This window comes from Chelmon rostratus, chromosome 2 (genome assembly GCF_017976325.1).
Source record: "Chelmon rostratus isolate fCheRos1 chromosome 2, fCheRos1.pri, whole genome shotgun sequence".
Taxonomy (NCBI): Eukaryota; Metazoa; Chordata; class Actinopteri; order Chaetodontiformes; family Chaetodontidae; genus Chelmon; species Chelmon rostratus.
The window spans coordinates 6,163,843-6,176,938 of record NC_055659.1 but is presented as its reverse complement, the minus strand read 5'-3'; the positions used below and the strand labels follow the sequence as shown (position 1 = coordinate 6,176,938).

At 42.3% G+C, this 13,096-nt stretch overlaps 1 protein-coding gene across 1 annotated transcript in view; it reads right to left on the bottom strand.

The window, feature by feature from the left end:
- Positions 1 to 13,096, bottom strand: part of LOC121617955 (plasma membrane calcium-transporting ATPase 1-like) — an 83,792-nt gene that overhangs the window by 50,733 nt on the left and 19,963 nt on the right. Inside the window, exon 2 of the mRNA XM_041953156.1 lies at positions 732 to 1,155. Within this exon, the coding sequence (XP_041809090.1) occupies positions 732 to 927 (196 nt within the window). The 5' untranslated portion in view covers positions 928 to 1,155. The remainder of the gene's footprint in view (positions 1 to 731; positions 1,156 to 13,096) is intronic.

Genomic DNA, 13,096 nt, shown 5'->3' with positions numbered 1-13,096 from the left:
ATGCCGTTCTCTTTCGCTGCGCTGTGCACATTCATGCAGTAAAATGATGCCTATTAGGGGGCTTCAGGGTCAAAAAATATGCTGTTGACCCATAGATAAGGACTCACAACTGGAAGGATGCACTTGTTGATACATTAGTGGTGCAAATTGTCAAACAAATTTATATTGAATGAACCAAGTGACACACAACAGACCTGAGGCTTTTGGTGGGTCTGGGGGGCCAGGGGCAGTTGCCTGCTTTCCTTGGTTGGTAAATCAAGCATGCTGATTCGACAGAATGAGATTGAAATCGACAGCTCCCTGACAGATGATTCAAACCATCAATTTTAATATTGATTAAATGCAGTATCATTTAGAACAGTGACTCTCAACCCCTGGTGTGCGGACCCCTACCAGACCACGGAACATTTCCTGCCGACTCAAGAACGCCATGACTCAGCAAAAAGGTGAATAATAATTTCACTAAGATACTGGGCTGCTATTGGCTACATTTGAGGTAAGAACCTTCAACAGTCATCAGCCAATCATCACCCACATAACAGACAGTAAAAGTATTAAGATTTTGATGGAGCTTTTATCAAAGATAAAAGGCCACAAGTGTGAATTTTAATACCCAAACATTTGACCTTTTAGTGTTTTAGCAAAATTTCTCAAAATCAGGTCTTTCTGACTATTTTTTATTCAGTCCAAACCAGACTGAACTGATATTTGGTGCGTAGGACGTGTCTTACCTTCTATAGGTGATGTTTTCAGGCGGCGGCAGATGCCCTGCACATCTCCATACGTGTCCCGTATCTTGTTGACGGCCTCGGCGCTCCGCAGCTCCATCAGGCTCCTCAGATCCGCCGTGGTCACACCAAAGTCCCCGTCATGGTTGCCCTCTGCAACCGAATTCCCCGGAGGGTGGTCCGCCATGTTGTTGGCCATGTTTGTCCTCTTCACAGCAGTGTTGTTGTTGTAGTTGTTGCTCCTCTTCGTGTCTTCGCTAAACTGATCTAAACGTCAGATCGGGTAGTCAGTTCACAGGAATTGTGGGTAGTGTAGTTCTCACAGAAGGCAGGCAGAGATGTTGAGCGCTTAGGTTAACTCCTAACCCGGATGTACATACTCGTCTCGGGCTACCATGGAAACAGGGGAGAAAACATGTTCTTGTCACTGCGGAGGAAAGAAAACAAGAAAGCAGATTTTTATAAACCAGATCCAGACAGGAAACAGTCTGAAGACACAGTAACATCATCAGCAACAGACAGCAGTTCAGGACTTTGATTTTTACTAATTAATAGCACGGAGACTAATTGGGCCAATTAGGGGAGAGTTTCTCATCTCAGATTATTAAAGGACTCCACTGAATCACAGAGGTCATTATGATATAAACTGATTATTGGTTTATGCTGCTCCGCCGAGACACGTAATTGGTTGGTAAATATCTGCACTCCCTGAACGGTCTGCAGAGTTTATGACTCTGACGTAGAAAGAACTGTATAATTTTTTAAGACTAATTTTGTCTTTTCTCTCATTTATGGACAAGTTATATGTCATCCTTCACAACATCAAACTGTAGGGTATCATCACAATTCATAAGTGAAGACCAAAGGTATTGTTAAAATAAATGACACAAGGAAGCTGGATTCCTTTGTGCTGCTGATGAAAACCCAGAGTTCAAACTGACTACACTGCAGCTCTGAGAGCCAATCAACACCAAACAGAGGAAGGTACACCAATGAAAGGGAGAACTCCACTGGGTCAGTGTGTTTGTGTGTGTGTGTGTGTGTGTGTGTGTGTGTGTGTGTCTGTGCATGTGCACGACTGTGTGGCCAAAGTGTTGCATTCCAACCCATCAACACAGATTATGTAAGTGCACCTCACAGGCTGTCCTCCATTTTTCACTGTTTAGTGGTCTGTCATAGACACACACACACACACACACACACACACACACACACACACACACACACACACACACACACACACACACACACACACACTTCTATTCTTGTGAGGACACTCATTGACATGATGCATTCCATAGCCCCTTACTTCAACCTCAACCATCATGACTAAATGCTTAACCCCAACCCTCACATGCACTTACACCTACAGCTAATTCTAACCTAAACCTAAACTTAATTCTAACCTAAACATAACCAAGCCCTGGGAAGGTCTGTCTGAAAGCGAGGACCAGCCAAAATGTTCTCACTTTCTAAAAATGTCCTCACTCCCAAGGTCTTACTGTTAACTCAAATTGGTTCACAAGCGCAGCCTGTTAGAGAAGGACTGCTGTTAGTGCTGGAGTCAGACTTATCTTTAGAGGTGGCTTGTGGTACATGTAACAGAGGCAATCGCCACAGTCAGTGGTTCTTAAAACTGGGGGGCGAGCCTCCCTTTTGGCTGGCGTGTTCAAGCAGTCACAGTAATGGCTTTTTGTCATTCAGACGAAGGCGAATTTAATCTGAATGTCTCTTACAGCTTCATCCACACATGAGCTAAACGCTGTCTTGTGCCGCATCACCGCGGTATCATTCAGATGAAGAGTTTAAAGACATGAATTTGCATTTTCCATTTTAAAACTTGTTGTCCCCATACACCGTACAACCTAATGCAGTCCAATACAACAGCCCTTCCTTTGCTATCTTTATGGAGCTCATAGTAATCAGTTTTGGTGATTTTTTCATTTAAAATACTGCTATACCTAGCACAATAATAGGCTGGGAGACGCGTGTTAACATTTAGACAAGATGAAGGTAACTAAGGAAGTTTAGACAGACATTCCTAGCAGGGTGCATGAAAGTCCTCTGTACACCTCTGCCATCTGTACGCACCAAAGACAAGACGTGGTGGATCGGCACCACCGACACTTTACTGCTCGGATGCTAGATATTATGAACTGTGGGAGGGCATCCTGAGAGCTATCTAGGAACTGGCTGGTCAGGCACTTCCTGAAATTCCCAGCGCAGGAACACCCGCTGCTACTTGTTTATGGATGAATCACTCCTTGATTCAGAGCTAGGGCCAGATACATAAAACTCTGCACGCACAAAGACAGAAATATGCATACGCATTCCTTCTTGTGAGATTTATAAAGCTACCTATACGCAAGGGCCTGTTTTATAAATCTCAGTTATCGTGCATGAGCCTCATTACCACTCTGACAGCCATAAATGAACACAGAAAAATCCATTTGCATGTCGACCCCTGTGCCTGCTCCACCACTCATTAGACCTGTCATTAAGAAGAGCAGCAAAGAAAAGTAAAAAATGCACCTATAGTGTTGCATGCACAGTCCATTCAGCATTTATTCATGTACTGATATTTACTTTCACCTGTGGAGATGCAGGGGAACAACTCAAACAAAGTGAATTGCATGGTAAATTGTTTATTGTATTAAAAATTGTTTTTCGTAAAAACCTCTCATTGTGAAAATGCAAATTTGAATGAGACTCCACCTAGGGCGCCAAAACATCCGGGACCGACACTGTGCAACGTTCTGCTGGCTTGTTCCACTATCCCGGTTTGTTCCTCAGAGCCTCTGTGGTGTCGTTGAGAGGGCTCTCTGCAGGTCCCTCAGCAACCAAACCCCCGGAACCAAATCAGGAAGTAAAGTCATGACTCATTAACTATTCATTAAACAAACCCAATGAACACGATATAAACTCAGGAACTCAAGGTCGCTTTAGCACATTCATGTTTGTGTTTTCCACAGCATCTCAGGAACAGCACAAATCATATAAATTACAGCGGCAGAGGATTATTAAGTGTCAGTTTTGATTGAGCATTTTTGGACATCACAAAAATGCTCCTCCAGTTCCTCAGTTTTTAAAAAGGTGACTGAAAATTTTCAAAACTTTCATTAGGAGCCCAGTTTCTAATTAATCTGTCTGTTAACCTCTTCCCTCCTCTATTACTTGTCTCCCAATTTTTTTTCCTTTTCTTTTCACAGAGCACTCTAGCTGTGTGTGTGCGCGTGTGTGTGTGTGTGTGTGTGTGTGTTGAATAGACCACAACAAATGCCCTCTCTCTGTGTTCCGTAATTATCCGTCTGCTTATTGACTAGAAGTCCAATCAATATCACAATGAGACAACAGAGAAATAAAATAAAATAAACTGCCCACAGACCTCACCACATTAATGTTTGTAGTATGTTACTATGCAAATCGGTAGTGATGTCATTGTGATGGAATGTGCTAATTATAGATGATGAGATTACTTAATTAACAGGCACTAAGAAGAGGAAATGTACAAGTATTTCATTACAAAAGATGAAACAGGTACATAACTCTATACAAATGATGCAGATTAAAGCAACAGCATCGGTTGGTGTGTGTACAGTGTGTTCTTATCATTAATGGGAATCATGATATGTTGTGTAAATAATCAGAATTAAACATGTGGTTTCCAGAGAACAAAGAACAGCCATTCTATCTCAAGACATATCAGATAAAACAACAGTTTTCTGGCTCCGCTTCAAACTGATCTGGTTTTCATTTTTTGTTTAAAATTCTTTTCACTCTTTTTAAAACAGATTCACAAACTGAGACAAGCCCACTCTTCCAAATGTTACCACATAACCTCGGGGCGAACAGAAACTACCACAATGCTGATTACATAACGATGCGACTATTCGAGTACTTGTTAAGAAAACACTGGCTGATTGTGGTCTGAATCAGTTCACACGTCAATATTTTTCAAAATGATCATTTCTGTATGTATCTGTCCATTTGTTAGCTGTGGAAAAAGATGCATGTGAAAGTGACTGTAATGAAACATTCAGATGAAAAAAACAGCGAACCAGGCTCCTGGTCTGGCTAGCTCTAACTAGACTGGTTTGACTTGGAATGCTTCTACAATACAAGCTTGTGGACCTACTGAAGCACGGCTAGTTTATAGGTGCTGAGTTGAACATTGAGAGGACATGCATTTCCCATGACTGACATGAGAGGACATGTCATTACATCACTCCTCACAGTTCAGCTTCAACACTGGCTTTGGTACTTGTTAGTAGTGATACAGAGATGGTGTGCAGATGGGCGGGTTGTCCTCGTGGCTTGTAAGAGCCCAAGATAACTGTGTCACCCACAGTCCTTTGCTATTATGTTCCAACACTGTGCCATTTAATTATTAAAAACTAAAGTTCCTGCACTCCAGGAAGGTTTAATGACTGTAGGACTGGATCAGAAATTCAATAAAACTCAATAAACTGTGACAGAACCAAAAAAATTCAATTCATGAATTTTATCTGATGAAGGACTGAAGCACTGAAAATAAAGTACGAGTATTCGACAGCGTGCTGGACTTTCTGGTTCTTTCTGTGCTATTACCACAGAAAAGAAATCAGAACAGTTAGAATTGCGTTGCAGTTTCTAAACTGCATTTTAAGTAATTTCCAGTCAACTGTCCTAAACTTGAAACAACAACCTGCTTTATGGTGCATAACTGCAGGGTATATGATGTTGGTTCACTCGAGATCCACCAATTGTGGATTGAAGGTTGATATGGTAATGATACTTTGAAGGAGTAAAAAGTCAGTAACCGATCAGTCACTATCTTCAGTCTGACCCTGCAGCCTCATTATGCTCATAATTTACTCGTGAAGCTGCCTTATGCAACGCTAACTTTCATATTAATGACCCTGGCCATAACTGTCGATGGCAATTAATTGGCCAATCAACCAAACCAATTCATTGTTCAACTTCTACTGTTTAGTTTTCAGTTGGTTAGGTGTGATGTACTCCAGGGTGATCACAGTGTGAAGTAATTTTGCTGCATTTTAGTAACAATAGTAATATTTCAGGGAGATTTATGATCGTGATAATCTTATTTACCGTGATTTTCTGCCGGCAATGAGTTCTCACTATTTATTTGTACTTTTTTTCTTGTGCTGCTCTAACACTTGAATTTCCTCTTTGGGGGATCAATAAAGGATTATCTTATCTTTTCTGATAACCATAGCATGAAACATTGATACATCTCTACGATGTGTGAACATAAGTTGGGAAAACTATGGAAGAAGAACAGATTTTGGGTGGAGTTTGACAAACATAATCCTTTATTGCTTGTTAACTACAGTGCCGCACCCTCTGCCATCCAAAGGTGAGCATTCCTATCTTTAGCCCTACATGACACACCTGCTGGAACACAGATAACACATACACACACACACACACATTCTTGCCTGTCATGTGACTGAGTGTGTATGTGACTGTTATGCTTTAGCGAGCATGTCTTTAACACAGACTAATACAAACTTAAACACTTTGATAACACACACACTCCACTAGCTCTGCCACGGTGTCACTTAGCACTTAGCTTGACACGCAGCACTAGATTCAGAGGCGAGAATAATAAATTATGTGTGTTTGAGAGAGAGGGAAGGCAAATGATTTGTAAAGGCATGCCACAGTACGCACAGAGAGACGACGCTGGACACAGACGAGTCCTGACAGCTGATCTTCATCTCATACTGAAGACGCTACTTCCTGCTAACATGGTTTTATTTTTGACCATTTTCAGTCCTTTAACTCTGTTCCTGTTAGAGTCAACCTGGGTCCAAACAGTTCAACTACGTAAACATGTCGAGTGATTCAAAGGTCTGCTGTTTGCTATTGGAGAAACAACTGAGCCAATCAGTCTTTTGGGTGGGACTAAAGTTGATGGTAATGTTGTTGAGCTGCATTACAGTCTCACAGATCATCACATTTCTGACATGTGCAGTCAGCAGATTCATCTTTAATACATAAAATACTCATCATTGACACATAATACTATTACAGATTATGTAACCACAACAAAAACACACATTAAGCATGTGCATTGTGCTTAGCTGAAGAAACAAATGCTCTTTATCTTCTGACAGACTGTGTAGAAAGTGGAGGTGAAGCAGAGGACTACAAACAAGCTGCTGTCTCCACACTGCTGACAAACTGCTGGTCTGATTGGACCATCTGACTGAATGGGCCAACATATGTCAGCTGACTCTGGTTAGCAGCCCTCCCCAAAATAAGTGGAGCTGTTGCTGAACCACGTGACGGTGCTACCTTTCTAATACATGAGGATATGAATTAATCTGACCAGACACTTGATCAAAACGCTGTTTTGAATCATGTAGAGATACAAAGATGCTGATGGAAAGATTATGAGACACCTCAAATTAGAAAACATTATGACAAAAATTTTAGAGTAGAGGACTAAATAACTTTTGATGTTTTCCTTTCCCTTCTGCAACCGACTTACACATCATTAAGGTCTTAACCTTAAATTTCTAGTTTGAAACCAGCTGGTTAAGAATGTAGGAGGACGCTAAATACAGAATATAACTCTGTGATCAATCAGTGAAGTGGAACAACAACGCAGACTGAATTTGTCTGTGTCACATGATACACAAAAGTTTCATTTTCCTACAAAGAACACAGAAAGAAAGCCTCAATGAAAGGGTGGATTGAGTTACAGGAGCATGGCAGGAAGTGATGTCAGGACTTCAGCTGTCCCTATATATAGATGGAGTATCAGTGTGTGTGTGTGTGCATGTGTGTGTGCATGTGTGTGAGAGACAATGTGTCTGTTCTTTGTCCATCTTATCTGTTTGTTATTGACCTCAGATGAAATTAAGCTGCAGCCACCATGTTGCCAGCCACATGTGTGTGTGTGTATGTGTGTGCATGTGAGAGTGAGCACATGTGTGCGTGCAGAAAATTACAAAAAAGTCCAAGCAGAACAAACTGATTTATGTGCATATGTGGGCGAACCAGCATGGGGGATAGTCTGTAATCCTGGACCTGGTGTGTCTGGATCTGTCTGTGAACTCTCTCTCCAGACGTCCTTTTTCTTTCTACACAGAGTTTTTAAATCTATGCTGAAATTTAGTGAAATTATTTGTAATACAACAAAACCCACAAGCAGCAAGTCTCATGCTGTGTTCATATCACACAGAGATGGAAAGATTCCATGTTTATGACTCGTGCCATAAATGTTCATTTGTTCAGTTGTTGGATTTTCCTTCCATATTCTCATAAATGTATTTGTGCAGCATAAAAAAAACCCCATTGTGGAGCAGAGGCCAGTGGAAAAGCCGAGGAAGAAAAATATTTGTTTCTATTGCTTTGGTGTTTCCGTGTGGATGGAAACATTTTGAAAAACACCTGAAAACATAAAAATGTTTGGACTTCTTTTTGCATGTAAACAGTTTTCCAAAAATAATCCATCTCAATGAGGATATGATGTGTCTTTTGGCACTTGTCCGGATTGCATTTGGTTAAACTAAACAAAACCAAGAAGCAGAATGACTCACACTGACGAAGACCACATCTACCATGTTGCTATTGTGAGGAAATCAGATGTATATTAACACAGCAGACTGGCTAGAATTTTCACATGCTCGAAATCTCGAGCAACGTCATGAGGACAGTGTCAACCAGCAAGCTGTAGTCAGGCCTCAGCTTGTCCGCAGGAACCTCCTCGTGTGACGTGGCCATAAGCAGCTGGGGACAGGAAATATAACGTGTGAGCGAGCATGGCGAGCGTGCTAACAACGGCATTCCACAAAGTTGCAAGTTATGCAGCTTCTTATCAAACACTTCACTGCCATTGGTGTCTGTCTTTACACGCACTACAGCCAATCAGAGTCCCTCCTACTCTACTGCCTGGATCATTTCGCCATGCAGTTACAAGAATATGAACCAATAACATTCCCTGGATGAGAGATGAGTCCCATCCTCTCCTTAAAACTGGCTGGACACTGGAGAACGTCCTGATCTCAAGCTGTCAGAAGAGTGAGCGTTCCGAGGTGCCTGGCAGGCAGTCCTATTCACTAACTCTGGACCATTTTATCACATTTGTCTGAGCACTTTGACTCTCTCTGGTCTTTTAATTCATATCTGCGGTTTAAAAGTCCAGCTGCGGTCACTGACATCCTTCTGTTGCTCTTATGAGAAAAATGACTTGATTGAGAATTTTCAAATTTGTTCTCTCCCTCCCACACACACATACTCAGAGGATAAATTTTAGGTCATAACAAAGGTTTGCTTCTTCTCTCAGTTCATTACATTCAATCAGACCGTCCCTCCGTTCAGCTGCTGTTATCCCCCTTCCTCTCCCTCCTCTCTGCCTCTGCAGACACACCTGCTCTGCATACTAAACCAGCAGCCTGCACCGCCCTCCACACACACACACAAGCGCACGCACACACACACGCACAATCCCACTATGCAAACTCGGTGCTGGCCACACCCTCTACACAGAGAGGAACTTGTTTCTTGTTGCACCCAGCAACAGATTACATACACACACACACATGCACACACAAAATCCCATTGAATCATGTCACAGTGGCTTCACACAGACATTTCTACATGCAGGGCACGTCAAAGAGCCGACACTGAAGTCAGTGTGTGTTCGGTCTAGACAACAATGCGTGTGTGTGTGTGAGAGAGAGAGAGAGAGAGAGAGAGAGAGAGAGAGAGTGTCGCAGCATGCCAGACAGAGTAACAAGAGAGCCAGTGAGAATAAGAGAGAGGCCAAGAATGCAGGAGACCACACCCATATCTGCAGTCATGTGACCAGAGTGGAAAAGGAAATCCCCACACTGCAGAGAGAGACGAGGCAGAGGTCTGGACTCGCTGTGGAGCATCTTGCGCACACAGACAGACACACACGCACACACACGCACACGTGCATGCATGCCAATACACGAACCTCAAATCCAGTTGGGTCCAGGAATCATCTCCACAACCTTTCCACACACATTGTTTCAGCTCAGTTTGTGTCAATAGTGCACTCAGATGGTGACAAAGTATGGACAGTTACCAAGGATCATCTTTCAATTCTGTACACGCACACACACAACTTGGTAAATGACTCATCACAGGAAACAAAACATGTGGGTACTTGCTGCTTCCTGTTCGCCTCCTTTAATTCTTCTTCTTCTTCTTCCTCACTGGGCACTCAGTGCAAATTCATGCTGTTTTTTCCAAACTTTGTTCAAACGCAAAGAACACACAGATTCCAAAGATAAAAAAATCAGTCAGTCTGAATTTTGGAGAAAATGTGTTTAAATGATGCACACGCAGAAACCAGTTTAAAGTTTGCTTGACCAGTAAAACTTGGAGAGAAAAAATATTTTTTCGGAGCAAAAGCTCTCTTGTTGCTGTCATGGGCTGGTCAGAGAAATGTCCATTGCAGTAATCAATTTTAGATGTTATGACAGCATGTGCAAAGACCATCTGTATTGGATATGACAGGACTGATTAGGGGGACATTACATGATGAAAAATGGGTGGGGCTGAGTTTAAATGTATTCTTCAATGTTCAGGCTCGTCAAGCTCAACTTTGCTTTGGTGAATATAATTTTTTACACACAGAGAGGTGGCTTGAGATCATCTTGATGATAAATCCATCAATTACCGCAACTCCTCTCTGCTTCCTAATTGGTTCAAGTCTAAGCAGCAGTGAAGGGGACTTCACCTGAATGGTGTGGTTTTGCACGACGTGGCAGTGCATGCTTCAGTGACCATCTTAGGCCGTGCTCTGAGTGCACATTCATGAGTTTTACACAATGGTGGGTGGCTCAGGTTAGTTTTATAAAAATGACATAGGTAACTACTTTAAAATGTACACTATCCGGTCATGCTAATACTGAATAATACAGATATATAATATGAGAACAATATGAGATATGATGCATGTCAAGTATGAAGGCATACAGAATGTCTTCCTATAATTTGCATATTTGGTCTTTCACCTATGTACATGGAAATTCATAGTGCTGCCTTGTTAGTCTGTTTGGGCTTGGCATCTATTGTTACAAAATATGGCTCTAATGTCAGAATACAGACCGGTCCTAACTGAACAGGTTTTTGTTGTTGGACATCATTCAGTCCATCTAAATGTCAATACACTACCAGCTCTTTTAATAGATCCATGTGATCAGCAGCTGCATATTGTTATGATGTTGTGGACTAATACACCTGTAGAAACAGAGTGGTCTCAACACAAGGTCCACAGAGTCTTTGGTTTCATGTAGAAATGTCATTCCTGGGATTCCTGACAGACTGGCTGAATGAATAGACAGTTTAGACAACCTGAGGCACCCCAGTCTATTCTCCTATTAAAATAAAGCTGAGCTGGCCCCTGCCTTTGGTTCTTGCCTCTTTACAGAACATCAAACTACCTACGAAGCTCGGAGGCCAAAATTCCTGTAGTTTCTCATGGATGTCACAACCCAGTTTTTATTCTGAAGCTTGTAACTGCTTCTTAACACATTAAGTCCGTGTTTAGTTATCTGCCCATGATGGTCTGCATGGACCGTCAACATGCAGCCCAGACTTCATGTCCGCACAGACTGAACACATCCACCTACGCAGATAATCGATAGTATACTCTCTGCACGCGAGTGTCTGTTGACAGTGATTCCCTGCCATCAGATGAAGTGAGTGGGCAGGGTGATGGCAAAGAGGCAAAGAAGTGGAGGGAGAGACACTGCTGATGAACTCTAAATTCAGAGGGACGCAGGAGACAGCCGCACAGAGGACATGTCCTTCATGAAAGAAGAAGGCACCAGGGAGGAGACAGATCTGAACCAAACAAAGCAGCAACATCTGGAGAGCATCCAGGTTTTCAATAATCCTGTTTACAGCCTGAAGCTCAGCCTGTTCAACGCCACAGATAACTCATCCACACTGATCACAACCCAAATACTCTGAAACAGACCTGCAGCAGCCTATTTGTGTGTGGAGGGGGGGACACATCAGACACTGGTGGTATTGGTCAGTTCCCAGGTGTGAATGTGTATGAGGGGCAGGCAGATAAAAGCCTCCATTGTTGCAGCAGATGAAGGAAAACACACAGTGGAGCTGAAAGATTTAGAGCACTGTCCCTTTAATGTTTGTGCTTTTCATGAAACAATATTGTCCATTAGGGTTTCTCAAAAACAAGGGAGGTAGTCACTCCGAGCCGTGCTGTGAACGGCCTGATTCCACTGACCAAATGGTTCAAAATATGTCCATATCCGGCTGATTATACCCGTATACCACTGGTAATTAAGCTTGATGACAAACACACAACAGCCTATGTATTCATGCCAAACCCTCACAGTACGGGGGCTGCAGTGCACACAGGCGCACACAAAACAACACGTTATGAAAATTTCAACAACAATGACAAATGAAAAGAAACATATCGATGTATTTGTTTGTTTGCTGTACTGAAATTGCACCAAACTCCAAAACCCAGTTCTATGTAGCTTCACACGACGAATCAACAAAAGTATCCTGCCAGTTCGCCATTCTTTTAATGCGAAGCAGCAACAGCAGGAAAGGTTCAGTTTGCATCAGCAGTAACTCCACACAGCTCTGAGATGGCTGAAAGTTTTCCCACACAGAAAGCAGCGAACATGATCACCATATTAGACGAAGGAAGGAAGAGAAAAGAAATGAACCAGTCTCAGGTGTTTTCTGGTCAGTCCTCACCTGCAGAGGGACCTGTTTACTGTAAACACTGCCAACTCCACACCAACAAACACCACAACTTCCTGATGCCTGGGAACATTAGATCTAATCACTGTAACCCATCTAGTGCTTTTAAGCATTGAGGGTATTTTTCTGTGCATGTTTGTGTTCATGTTCAACAGTAAATATTGTCAGAATGACTGATGGCACTGCTGACAGGCTGAGTAGCGTCAAAAATCACTCGTACACTATGTGGCCAAAAGTATGTGGACAGCCCCCATGTGATCTGGAGGAACCCCATCTATCATATAAAAACTGCAAAACACTTGTTTTCTGCTAACACAGAGTTACGTTATAGTTTGTGTCAGATTTCATGCCTGGATGTCAGTTTGCAAAAACTTTGTAGTTAAAATGGGGTGATGGAGGTGTGGGTGGAGACCAGCGGTCCTCTACAGCTTCATATCTGTCTACAGTACATTCAGATGGCATATTCGACAAGCCATGGCAAGTTTTGAGTGTTCCAATCAAATTGGAGGATTTGATGAAATCCCTCTCGCTATAATATACGCCCACATGTTCTGTTTTACTTAGATAAATGTAACGTTACAGGAGATAAAGCTGCTCTACCAGCCGTTTAACTTTGACTTCAATATTGCGGCAAA